Source organism: Cynoglossus semilaevis, unplaced genomic scaffold, assembly GCF_000523025.1.
Source record: "Cynoglossus semilaevis isolate Cse_v1.0 unplaced genomic scaffold, Cse_v1.0 scaffold1382, whole genome shotgun sequence".
Lineage (NCBI taxonomy): Eukaryota > Metazoa > Chordata > Actinopteri > Pleuronectiformes > Cynoglossidae > Cynoglossus > Cynoglossus semilaevis.
In genome coordinates, this window is record NW_007585126.1 from 149,360 (window position 1) to 162,221 (window position 12,862).

At 38.8% G+C, this 12,862-nt stretch overlaps 3 protein-coding genes across 5 annotated transcripts in view; 2 read left to right on the forward strand and 1 right to left on the reverse strand.

Moving 5' to 3' along the window:
• LOC103398788 (uncharacterized) overlaps positions 1 to 56 on the forward strand; it is a 6,436-nt gene extending 6,380 nt beyond the window's left edge. The window contains exon 3 of the mRNA XM_008337524.3: positions 30 to 56. Within this exon, the coding sequence (XP_008335746.2) occupies positions 30 to 56 (27 nt within the window). The remainder of the gene's footprint in view (positions 1 to 29) is intronic.
• On the forward strand, positions 7 to 4,961 carry amn1 (antagonist of mitotic exit network 1 homolog (S. cerevisiae)). The gene is made up of 2 exons (XM_008337513.3): positions 7 to 2,211; positions 3,711 to 4,961. The coding sequence occupies exon 1, from the start codon at positions 77 to 79 to the stop codon at positions 2,198 to 2,200; it is 2,124 nt and encodes a 707-aa protein (XP_008335735.1). The 5' UTR covers positions 7 to 76; the 3' UTR covers positions 2,201 to 2,211; positions 3,711 to 4,961.
• Positions 4,678 to 9,873, reverse strand: etfbkmt (electron transfer flavoprotein subunit beta lysine methyltransferase). 3 transcript variants are annotated; one of them, XM_025053806.1, is made up of 3 exons: positions 9,404 to 9,873; positions 7,846 to 7,976; positions 4,678 to 6,403 (listed from the first exon to the last, which is right to left on the reverse strand). In XM_025053806.1, the coding sequence occupies exons 1-3, from the start codon at positions 9,718 to 9,720 to the stop codon at positions 6,060 to 6,062; spliced, it is 792 nt and encodes a 263-aa protein (XP_024909574.1). In that variant the 5' UTR covers positions 9,721 to 9,873; the 3' UTR covers positions 4,678 to 6,059. The 3 variants fall into 3 exon arrangements, with proteins under 3 accessions (XP_024909574.1, XP_024909573.1, XP_008335738.1); XM_025053805.1 differs by having other exon boundaries at positions 4,678 to 6,409; positions 9,404 to 9,852; XM_008337516.3 differs by having other exon boundaries at positions 4,678 to 6,409; positions 9,440 to 9,842.
• Positions 9,874 to 12,862: the final 2,989 nt, after the last annotated feature.

Genomic DNA, 12,862 nt, shown 5'->3' on the forward strand with positions numbered 1-12,862 from the left:
GTCTACCTTAAAATCACCCGGGCCTCAAGACTCTCAAATCCATCTGGCTAATGTAGCTGACAGTCAAACATCACAAATGTCTCACGTGTCAGAAAGAACAGAACTGAACAGTGACACACCAAAAAGTGACTTGGCAACAGGGCGCAAGGCCAGTGCACCTGACCTGTCCTCAGCACAAAAACATCCATGGACACTCGACAACTTAAAGGACTTGATTCAGAAGTATGAGAAACAACAGGCAGATGTACAAGAGCAAAATAATGATTCGTGCGCAAGTACAGTTCAAAAGATCACTAGGCTTTACGATGTTAATACAGTTTTGGGTGAGCTCAAGTCAGCTTGTTACACAAAACTGTTTCTTCTTCCTTACATCTTCTGTAAGAAAGAGTTAACAGCAGGCCAGGTAATACTAACAGAACTGGAACAAAGTCAGATGAATCAAATCCAAAATGTTCAAGTTCTCAAAGATGGTGATGTCTACAGAGAACCACCGTACACCTCATCGTGGTTAAACATTAATGAGAATTTAGATGACATTGATAAGGAGTTTGGCTATCCATATTCATTAAGGTGTCAATTCGTCCTAAAGGAGAGTGACACCAAGTTGGATGTAATGGATGGGACAAACAGCAGTGAGGATTTTGACAAAGAGTTTGAGCAGACACAGCCAAGACATATCGACCTTGTGGAAGGAAAACAAGACTCTGATGTGACAACTACATCGACACCTTCACCCCGTGCTGATGACACAGATGCTGTTGAACCAAGTGATCCGTATTACTCTTTTGAAATCAAAGTTTTGCCCCCTAGTGAGGCTAAAGCTATCGCCGAGTTAGTCTATAGTAAGGCTCCAATTACAAATGAGAGTCTGGGAGAGACGGTAGAGAAAGCATCTGTAGAGGAAGAGAAATCAGACACTTCTGTGCAGGATGAAATATGTAACGATGACATTGTCAAAGTAACAAAACCAAAACAGAAAACTGTTTCCAAAGCACAAGGGCTTTGCTGCCTTATAGCATGGTTAGAAAAAGTATGTGGGTCAAAAATGATAGAGAAATGCAACTGCAAGAAAGAGCTAAGTCAGACGGTGAAAAATGAAACAACCGTTGATAGAGAAGAGAAGACAGACGATATAAACTCAAAACCAAGTCTGCATGACAGTGAACCCTCTTCTTCTGTGACAGACAATGAGTTAAATGCTTTAAATAATGTCAGTAGTAATAATGAGATACAGCATTGTACTAGTCCAGCCAACGAAATCTGTGATCAGAAAACTCAAGATGATGAGAACCCCTTCCCACACTCCTCCGAGGAGCCAAAGACCTGCTCTAATGGCAATGAAGAAGAAAACCGGCCAAGCATCGCAGATGTGACAAAAACTGCAGATGACATCTCAGACTGTCCTAGTGATTTTAAGCAGATCCCCAGCCCTTGCATTAATGAAGAGTGTGTGCAGGAACAACAAGAATCAGTAAAAAAAGATGACTCAGAAATTTCAGCCACAAGTTCTGAAGAACTGCAAAGCATTCCCAGCTGTGACCTTGAAAGGCTGGAGAAGGAGGGGGAAGCCAATCGCCCAAAAGATATATTAGAACCTTCAGATATGGGAAGTATTACTTCTGACCTCAAGGTAACAATCAGTTTTCAAGGACAAAGCCCTGTGATAAAGCGAAAGGCAACAAATAGTGATGAAATGTCTCCTTTTTCAAAGAAATCCACAATACGCAGAGATACAAAGTCTGTCATCCCACAATTGGAATGCAAGGACGATTCAACAAAAAAAGCATCTGGCTTGGAAATTATGCTTATGCTTTATGGTTCACAGAAAGAAAAGTCATTTTGTAATAATAGGTTTCTGCCTCCTGAGTCTCTTACTGTCAATCTCAGTCCCCCCAAGACGACGACCTCTAGTGTTTCTCCTGCTAAATATTCAGCCAAAGAAAAGGTTCAGGATAGATGGAGAAAAGATTTTATACCAACCAATGTTAAAAAAGCACCAAATCACAAAGCACCAATGAAACCTGAAGAAAAGAAGCAAAAGAAGATGTCATTTGTCCCTCCAGACAAATACTTGACCGTAAGGGGCAAAAAGGCAACGAGATGGTCAAAACCCATATTGTTACAATGGATCGCAGAAAACGGGGGACACGAAACACAGAAACGGCTTCGACTTCCAAACAAGAAGAGAGGAGGCTACTGACAACATTCCAGGTAACTTTTACGGTCTGGCCCTAAATGTTATGAAGAAACATACATTGAAATCAGGAGGGTTTTTTTTTACTAACTAGAATTATCAATGAAATGAAATGAATCTCAATTATACCAATGGTAAAGGTACATTAATCAGCAACTTGTTTGCAATCAACATTTCTCTGACAAAACTATTTTGAATACATTAACTTCTCCTTAGCTTATAACCCAAATTTTGGGCTTTGATATATAAATCTATTTTGTATTTGTGAGTATTGGCTTTGATAGTGTTAATAAATATGTAAGTAGTATATAAGTAGTAATACATATGTGAGGTTTATATAATATAACATAATAATAGAATAAATAGAATATATAATATAATCATGTAATATTATATAATAATAATTTGTGAGTATCGTGTGAGATGGCAAACTAATCATTTTGGTAAAAATCAAACAAGGCAAATTTGACCAACTTGATTGGCTTTTTTAATTGTCACATCACAGAGCCTGTAATGATACACCATTTCCAAATATCCCCCAAAGGAACAAAGTGTATTTTCTTTACTTTAAAGGTCAGCTCTGTCTAAAAATAGTGTTGCAAAACAATTTAGATAGTGTACATTTGGATTTAACCTGTATAGTTTGGAACATCGTACTTACTGTTCAGAGAACTAATATTACATCCATTACATGCTTTAATTGAGTATGTATCCAAACTAGTAATGTATTTCAAATGAGTCCAGAACTGATCAGGATAAAAGTATAGTAGAGCAAACTCTTAATCTTAAGGTTGTTAATTCATCATCTCAGTGAGTTCTATCAGTGGATACCCTCAGACATGACTGACAGATGTGGATGAAATGTATTCATGGGTTCATATTTTATAGACGTATGCAACATATATAATCATGTTTTAAAAGATCATAAGAGATGCGCTAAAACATATAACCTGACTAAAATATAAGCATGCTGCTTGGATCCTGCAATATAAAATACACAGACACTCTGAAACAGGAATTAAGTTAAACTCAGGTTGTGTAGTGAAACATCTGATGCGACAGGATAGGCCTTGACCTTGTGGCAGAAGCTCAGGAGGTGTACGTGACAATAACCAGGTCCTGAGTTGAAGCCAGTGTGAGCGTGGAAAACAAAGAACAATAAGATCGTTTATCAAATATGGTAACAAACAGGATGTCAATCTGACGTGCAACATCTGTGTATTTTGGGCGAGGGTCTGCTAATAAAAAGAGCCTGATCTTGTGAAGGGGCAGAATTCAGCAGTTAGTCTTCTGACTCTCCGTTGGATCCTCCCTGTGCACAGGCGAACTCGAGCAACAACTTTTATCTTTTCTTTGTACTTTATGAAAGTTCTTAGTAAATACCGTTTGAGATCGATCAACGAATCCGGGGTGGCAGAGGGCCACAACACAGACCAACTTTCCCTTCGCATTTTTTTTCCCCAGCTTGTCTTATTTTAATTGAGTAGAGTAATTGAAACTTTCTTTCTTTTCACAGATCAAGTATTCACCATGGAAAAATGAACAATGCACTGTGTGCTCGTCGTCCAGATGTTTCATCAAACAAGTACATGAAGACAGCACAGCTATCAAATACATAACTTTAATAACACTGTTTACCTTCTTTATACTGTGATTTTAAGCAATATTTTTTTACTTTTCAACATATTTGCTTCAACGTTTTGGGCAAAGTTCCACACATATGACATATTGTCATTTTATGATTTTCCTCTGCATTGCAGGCATATTTGCATGTTTTTTATACTACTTTTATATTTTTTATCTTGTATTTTGTGTATTAATGGTTTAATTTTTATGGACTGTTTTATTGTTGAGGGATCTGTTTGCTCAAAATCCTCTGATATTAAGCTGTTTGTATCACTTTAATGATTTTGTCAAAAAATCAAAATGTATTACTGTGCTATCATCCACTATTTGACTTGTACTGAAACTTTCACGTAGTCAGTGGAAAAACACTGAAACGACCAGCCTGACCTTACATGTGCTAGCCAGTGATGGGAATATTCATTATCTTTTCTTCGGTTCCTGTAAGACCTTGACAATTGTATCCAAATACTCCCTGTTTCTGAGTTTCTGTTGGCCAGATAATCTCACAGGTGGCGATTGTACAAAGGTCAATTTGCACTCATATTATGGTACGCACACACAAATCTATCAAGCACACTAAAAATGAAACTTGCACTACATTGCAACAGGCGCTGTCGTACAGACAAGCGTTTGGGTCTGTGTAAGACCTGCGCCCTGGGGCTTATTCCAAGGTGACTGCTGACAAATTTGCCAAAACACCATTTTTACTGCGAGGTGTTACAATGGTGTAATGGTAAAATTAATGATAAAGTTTATAATGTTGTATGCTTATGATAAATGTATGTGACTGCAACAGGAAACTGCTTGTGAAACTGCACGTATCTGCTGACAGCTGCAAAATCAAATGTGCTCTGCTGGTGCTGTTCAGAGAAGAGACTGCACGTCCTGCCTTCTGCGAATCTATCATGGGCGCTCTACTTCAATGTCTAAATTTACATATATTCTGTTTCTATCGAAACCTGCAAATTTCTAAGTATGCATGCCAGATGTCTAATTCGCAGAAAACAGGACCTGTAGAAAACAGGACGCATCAAGGGTATAAAAACTTATGCAAAATGTGTCCAGAGAAGATCTTCGAGGGACCTGCTCAACGACGACGTCTCAGCTTTCTTTTCTCTGCAGAATAAAACTTTGTAACCTTTCCACGACTCAAGAAGTTTATTACAGATAAGATTTCCTTCTAAAGTGATATGTAGTTAAAGAACCAGTGGAACAGAAGAATTTTTCCACGACAATGGGATTACAGAAGTCAATGTGACAGGGTTGAGGCGGGTTCCCACTGCTCACTAAACTCCCATCCTTAAACCTCTAGCCAAGTACTCTTTATATTTCCTAGACTGTTGGGATTAATCAAAATTAAGTTATAATGTTGACTTTCTGCTTTAAGTACAGTGTTTACAGTTAGATTTTAGGTTGACCAAATAGTATTTGGCATATCCTCTGTAACAATACCACTGTAATTTTGAATGTCATGATTAAACCTAATTTCATTGGATTCTGTTTTACAATATCCCACCTTGACTCTGTTTGTTTAAAACAAAATTGCATTCCTTTGTTGAAATCTAAATTTATGCAAGTGTGGTGGAAGCTGATTGGAGGTCATTTCATCCAGACATAAAAGAGTGAAGATTAGTGAAGAAAATGTTATTGTATTAATCAACTTTTCTCACAAGCTAAGCTATTAAATGTTGTCACACATAGCTTCACATGCTATTCAGACTATGGCTGCTTGTGTTGGTTGCTGTGGAAGACTCACACTGTGAATGTCCCCATTGTGTGACAAATAAGGAGAAATAAGGGATTTATGATATTAAATGTTATCTTGATAATATAAATGGGTTTTAGAGTTGATGATGATATTGTTAAAGTGAGCTGTGCAAATTGTGAAACAACAGCTAACTGCAAAAATAAGAGGCATTTTGCTGCCACCTGGATTAACAATGGAGAGTAATGGGGAATACTGCCACAGCGATTGCCTTACTGCCCAACTGTGACTTGTTTCTGGAATCAGCCTGAGTCGGTTGTAGGTCATTTATAATATTTAGACTTTTCCCTTTTTTGAAATCAGGACTATAGAAGAATCTCTGATTAGTGAAATGTGTATATGATATTTACCAGACTTTCCTGTCATTGGTAAGTGTGCAATACAAATATCCAGTGAAACCTGGTAATCGAACCTAAGACACTGTGTACACATAAAGGGATTTATTAAAAGCACCAATAGGTGTTCCTTCTGTTGTCAGAGTTCAGGATGATAGGACCAGACACTGCAGCAGGTCAGACCATAATTTTCCTCCCTGACCGACGCGGGCAGCTCAAACTTCGCTCGCTGATTCAGATGCCGTCTGATGTCGTGTCCCTCAAGCTGGGCCCTTCCAGGATCTCCAATCAGGACTTCAGTGTTGTGGGCTTTGATGCAGCGATCCAACCAGCTATGAAGTGTTGTGGCAAGGACCTCGTCATAGAACATGTCACCCAGAAGGATTAAGTCAAAGTCCTCTGGCTCTGAATCAATCATGTTTTCAGTCACACAGATGGGTGGCTCCAGGCCATTCAGTTCACTGTTGATGTGGGTCACAACTGCTGCAACTGACAGTAAAGTACAGTTAGAACTATAGCGAATTATTTTTTAACTTTTCAACGCTGGGGCAGTGGTGGCTTAGTGGTTAAGGAAGCGGACTTGGTTGCAGGTTCGAATCCACCAGCTGCCAAGTTACCACTAAGGTGCTCTGAGCATGGCACCGTCCCCACACACTGCTGCCCACTGTTCACTTTGGGGATGGGTTAAATGCAGAGGTCACATTTCTTTGTGTGCAGTGGTGTGTGTCACAATGTCACATGGACAAGGAGTTCACTGTCCTTTAAAAAAAAAACCCCACAGCACCAGAGTATGCTGGGGGAGGGGTAGAGGTTAGAAAAGGATTCCACTGTCTGACTTCTTTGAAATCTTTGCAGTTTCTGCTTGTAGGTGCTCAATTTGATCGATTAGGAACATTTCCATGTTCTCAAAAGCAGTTTTTAAAGAAGGCAACTGGACTTATCTCAACTAAGTTAAACAGACATCACCAGTACTGTCCTGGTGGGGAGTTTCCAGCTATCTACCCAAAGGGGAGGTGCAGTGTCGAGGAAGGTGGCCATGGGCCCGAATAATATGACAGTTAAATGGTAATGTGAGTTGTTTCACCTCCCTGCCCCCTGGGTGGGGGTCGTTGGTGTTACATGAATCAAGGTGTGAATTACGTCTGTACTTCCTGGGGAGAGAACTAAGGCATTGTAGGTGGGTGATAAGTCAACCACCTACAAGGAAGGGGCCTCAGTGTCTGAGGCCCCTTTCTTTATTCAAAGATGGTCTTTTTAATTTGACATGGATGGCTTCCTTCACCCGTCTCTCAAACCATCTGTCCTCTCTGGTTAGAATGCGCACCTTTTGATCATCAAAGGTTCGGTCCTCCCCCCTGAACAGTTGTGGTTGTGGTTACTTGAGGTGGGTCCAGTTGCCTACATTAAAAACTGCTTTTGAGATTATTATGAAGACCTGGACGACTGAGAATATCCACAAGTATTTTCCATGGTGTTTAAATTGCACTATTAAACTATTGTCATTGAGCTGCCTCTATATTGGCCACGTCTCCTTTGGCATCCATCTCCTTCAATATCTATAAGTTATAACAAAGTCCTGATTAAATGTAAAATATGACATCTATATGAAGTTATGCAAACCTTTGAAAGTGAATGTTTATAAGACAGTAGTGAGACCTGCTATGATGTTTTGTTTAGAGACAGTTGCTCTGTTTAATAGACAAAATGTTGGAGGTCGAAGATGATGAGTCCACGATGGACAGGATTAGAAATGAGTAGATCAAAGGGACACTTAGGATGGAGCAGTTTGGAGATGGTTGAGTAGCCGGGAAACAGGAGAAGAGGAAGACCTCAGAAGAGATTTTGAAAGACATAATGGTTGGTGTTAAAGCAACATCACAATGTAGATATAAGAAGGAAGGAGGAACATATAAAGTTATGCAAACCTGTGTCAATGTCATTTGCAACAACATGAGCAGCTCCTGAGAGTTTGGCTGCGATTGCTGATGCCCCACAGCCACTTCCCAAATCCAGGACCTTTTTACCTTGACAGACTCCAGGATTATCCAAAAGAAACCTAAAACAGAAACAAAGTATCTGCATCAATTCACATGATTTACATTTCTGTTAGACTCAACTGTGAAACACTTCCTACTTTATTAAACGCTTTGTGAATTGTTGTAATTATTTGTATACGCCTGGCTGTAACTCAACTTCAATGTCACAACTGTGGTTCTAAATAATATGCACTGAAGAAGGGTTGTAAAAAGCAAAATCTCTCTATACAACACCCTGAAAGCACAAAACCCTTTCCCCCCTGCATGTACACCCTTGAACCCTGACCTAAAGTATATCAATCACTGTTAACTCTGTTCTTCCTCCCACCCAGATCTCGCCAAGCGTTCTCTTTCTCACTGCATAGCAGAGCCATGAGTATTCCCTTATGTCTCCTTGTTAGACAGAGACCACTTCTACAGATTTCTTATGTCCTGTAAAACTTCTGTGTCTTAACTATTTAATTCTCGTCTCCACTGGCCACTGTGATTTCCACAGCAGGGTTGTACAACATTGCAAATTAAAATCAATAACTCATAACTATAACTCAATGTACAAATATGTAACACTGAATACTGGCACAAGAAGAGATGGCCTAAGACTCTATAATGGAAACAGTTTGATAGATAGATAGCACTTTATTAATCCCTCGGGAGTTCCCTTCTGGAAATTTAGGCTGCAACAGTGGTACAGCACCAAAACAAAAGTAAAAACAATTAGTAATTATTATTATAAGTAATTATTATTATATTTCAATTATACCATTGTTAACTATTGTTATATATTCACATACTTATACATAACAATGGTATATATTATATACCTTGAACAGGTGTATAATAGTTAAAAAATATATGAACAGTATAAGTAGTTGAGTAATTAAAGAATTAAATTAGATAAACAGTCAGCTACAGTATGTAGGCAGCAGATATATTAGTGTATGATGTCGACCAGATTTATACAACTATTATTACTAAGAGCTACTATACACATAGAATAGAATATTAGATAATATAGATATTAGTAATATATTTATACACAGTATATAGGTTATAAATATGCATACACACACACACACACATATATATTTATACATATACTATGCACACAGATAGGTAGGACACAGATATGCACACAGTTAGTGTTAAGTTTCTGTAAAATGTGCTAAAATGCACCAAAGACATTTACAAAACTTCTAGACAACACACATAAACTAGGCAACAGAGCTGCGTGTTTTTAGGTATACCATCTAATACCTCTATGACTCAGTGAAAGACCATGTCATGTTAGTAGAGTCTTAGGATTTGGAGACAAATATTTTTTTCCCACGTTCGGGATAAAAGAGAGTTGAGAAGACATGGTGTGTCTCATAGAGGAAACATGTTCCTGAATAAACACCGGGGTATGGCAAACATGCATTCATATTTATATTACATTCAAACCGAGTACCTCAGCAGATGGGACAATGGATCTTTGACATCATACCTGGACAGAGCCTGTCCTCCAGGCCAGTATATGGCCCAGTAGGGGTCAGCAAAAGGCCAGAGTTCTGGCTTTTCTCGCCAAAACCTGCAGTTTGGGGTAAAAAGTCTGAGTTTGATTTCAGGTGTGAGACTCTGCTCTCCGACCGTCTCCGTGTTCTGTGTAATAAATCTGCGAAGACTTTCGTCCGGCCGAAAGCTTATAAACCTCTTAGTTTGACTGAGAGCAGCGCAAAAGTCTCTCACACAACGAGCAGATGTTATTGATGTTAAATGCCCCAGCATAATTAGAACATGTAGTTCCCACACGAGCCCTAATATATGCCGGACTGCAGTCCCACTGTCCCTCTGCAACTGCAACAGACACTTCTATGTTCCGCTCTAAATAATAAAAAACGTGTGTCTTTCTTTCTGCTCCACTTTTTTTCTTTCTGTCCTCGCCTCTTCTCTCCTCTTCGAATACTCTAAATTGTACATAGATATGAAAGTAAGTGTTTTTATGTGTTGCCTTACGATGGACTGGCTAACTGTCCATAGTGCACCCCTACTGGTGAAATAAAAGGAGGACACCACAGAGGAAAATGTTTACAGAAGACGAGGTGGACAATACTGTGTGAGAACACAAGGGGGCAGCAGATTCATCTTTAAAATGATCTTACCTTTGTCAGACAGTTTGGCAGCAGGTTGCTGCCTTCATCTTCCTTCATCTTCCTTCAGCTTCATCTTTCCATGACAACTGTAGATGGAGCTATGTTCACCAGTCAGAATCAATTGAAGAAAATAGGTAGAGGATAATGTTAAACATTCTCCAATCGTCACTTATACAGTATTATTGCTCTCATATGGTTTATTTGTTTTTGTTTTTTTTTTTAAAGAATCTAGACAGTTTTAGATAGAGGACACGTTTCAGTAAACATAAAATCGATTCTCACTCTAAGGTAGAGGATTTTTCCTAGGCTGAGCCTTCCACATTAGACATATTAACAAGCTGCTCGGCAACTGGTAGAAGAGAGAGAGCAAGTGCAGACAGTTTAATTACACACTTATCAGAAGTTCCTTCCAGTCATTGTGCTTTGTGGATTAAACAAACATTTTTATTGGAAGTGGATACTACCATCAATACACCATCAATCTTAGTGACTACATTTAATGGTCTAGAAATGTAAGAAGCACGCGTGTAGAAGGTAGAGAAACAAACAAATGATGCTGAAGACTGCTGAGTCAGTCTAACACCAGGACTAGTCTCTCTGCGTCTCAGCAACCTTTCCTGCTTCAAAACTACATTATATCCCCTATCTGTCCCGAGAATAACTACCACTGGATACAATGGACTGTGTCTGGCTGTACAGGGTACAAATCCAACATCAATTATAAAATCAATAAACTGATGCGGTCTATACCAGGACATTACTGTTACATCGTACCTTATACTGTTTAAGTGACCTCATTAGACATTTATACAGACTGAAAGTAAACCAGAGGGCGGAGATAACCACACTCAATCATCTTTCTAATTTCTGGAGAGTACTCAATAGCTTTCAATCTCACTCTGTCAACATGACTTGACATCATTTCTCAAACAACAAATGGTCAAATTCACCTTTTGTAATCCCATTTTATTTCCTGCATTTCTTAAAGTAAATAATGTGTCAAGTTGTTCCCTGTCAGTATGGTCAGTCAGTGATGATGGAGCGCTGTGTTGCTCCTCCAGATCAATGTTGTTTTTTACTCAGTGTTCCTCCGGGCAGACTGATTAATAACCCAAATGTGTTGCATATTAGATTGTGCTGGTAAATGTGCTGCTGTGGTGTCAGACAGTGACAAATATTTTGACTTTTTGTATGTGGGCTCATATCTGTAAAGCTGCAGTTTATGAGACAGTTTTATTTAAATCCCAATGTTTTTGGGGAAGCCTGAGGCGGTGAGACATACTCAGCATCTCAGAAGACCCTTTTTAGAAAGGATTATGGCCATGGACAAAATCATATCCCTGGATCATCTCCTACATGAACCTTTGGTCACATGGCAGATGGGTGCAGATATAATCTGTCTTTCTGTCGACTCATGCTTAACCTCTGATTATTGGCAAGTGATGAAACAGCAACATTTTTCCGACTAACAGCAATTCATTCTTTCAGAAAAAATTACATTAAAAACTCAAGCAAATATATATATATTTTTAATTTCACTGCCAACAGAAATGTAAAATAAAAAATAAAAACTATCTTTAAACTCTGCTTCCTTGCACACAAACAGCAAAACAACAGCACAGCGAAGTGGTTTGATCCAGTAAAGACATTATCATCCAGTGGACACTAGATTCAATCATCTTAATCAAATTTTCATACAGCCACGTGCATGCGAGGCCATCCTTTGTATCTCTTTCAGAGAATCAATATTTTTTTATGCGGGCTGCAGAGAGTTTTCAAACACTCCGTGGTCCGTATCTGCCATTTTGTTTATCCGATTATACACAGAAGCTACAATTTGATGAGGGTCCTTGAAAAATGTGATTTGCCCAGTTAAGCCAGTAACTGCTGTTTTATTGGTTTAGTGTTCAAATTCATCAAGATACGTTATCTGCGTCACAACAGGGAGGAAACCGAGACTGTGAACATAGCCTTCATCGACTATTGTTGATTTCCAGAGTTTGAGAAAAAAAAGTCCTGCCCATAATGAATTTTAAATTTCTTTTCAGACAAGTTCCGGAATACACACAATACATCACATACATTAGTATTGGCTTACGTTTTAGGCTCAGACTGCCACCACAAGATCAATGTAGCTGAACCTCACTGGAAAAATGAGTTTCGTAATGCATCCCAAGTGTCATGTCCAACATGAATGCAGATGCATCACACAATGCTGTTGTTCCATGGCTGACATTCTCCACTGAAATATAACCAGGTGTGATGACATGATCTGTCATGTTTTTCATACAAGAAATGTTATGTTATATGAGTTGTTCTTTCTCATACATGCATGTGTTAGAGTGTAGATAAGTGAATGAATGGTGGAATTATTGGATACACAGTGCTCGTATATCTTCACAAATGTATTAATGCGATGAATCAGTTAATTATGACAGTGAAAGAGCGAGTGCTCCTCTTGTATAGGTTGACTTTTATACTCATGACAGATTCATACTGCCTCCTCTATAAACACACCAGGTTTTATAAAACCTGACTGTAAGCTGTGGCTTTGTTGCCTTGGAATTCTTCTCACCACTGCGCTCTCCAGCTTGTGAGTTGAAAATGAGTGTCTTTATCAAGACCCCATTCAAATGAGTTTTCTGTATCACCTACAGCCCGTCAGTTTGTTCTTTGCTGTCATTATATTCATACTTTTTCATCTCCCCCAATATTTCTAGAGAGAAAGTCTGTTTTTTAAATGGAGGAATTCATCAGCTCCTTTGGTCAATACATGC

Bases quoted from the DNA above. Each gene is read 5' to 3' on its own strand.
- amn1 (XM_008337513.3), top strand. From the start codon at position 77: ATGTCTCACGTGTCAGAAAGAACAGAACTGAACAGTGACACACCAAAA.
- etfbkmt (XM_025053805.1), bottom strand. From the start codon at position 9,720: ATGCTGGGGCATTTAACATCAATAACATCTGCTCGTTGTGTGAGAGAC. The intron at 7,977-9,403 runs GTACTCGGTTTG...TTTCTGTTTTAG, and splicing joins CCATTGTCCCATCTGCTGAG to GTTTCTTTTGGATAATCCTG. The intron at 6,410-7,845 runs GTTTGCATAACT...CTTTACTGTCAG, and splicing joins TGCAAATGACATTGACACAG to TTGCAGCAGTTGTGACCCAC.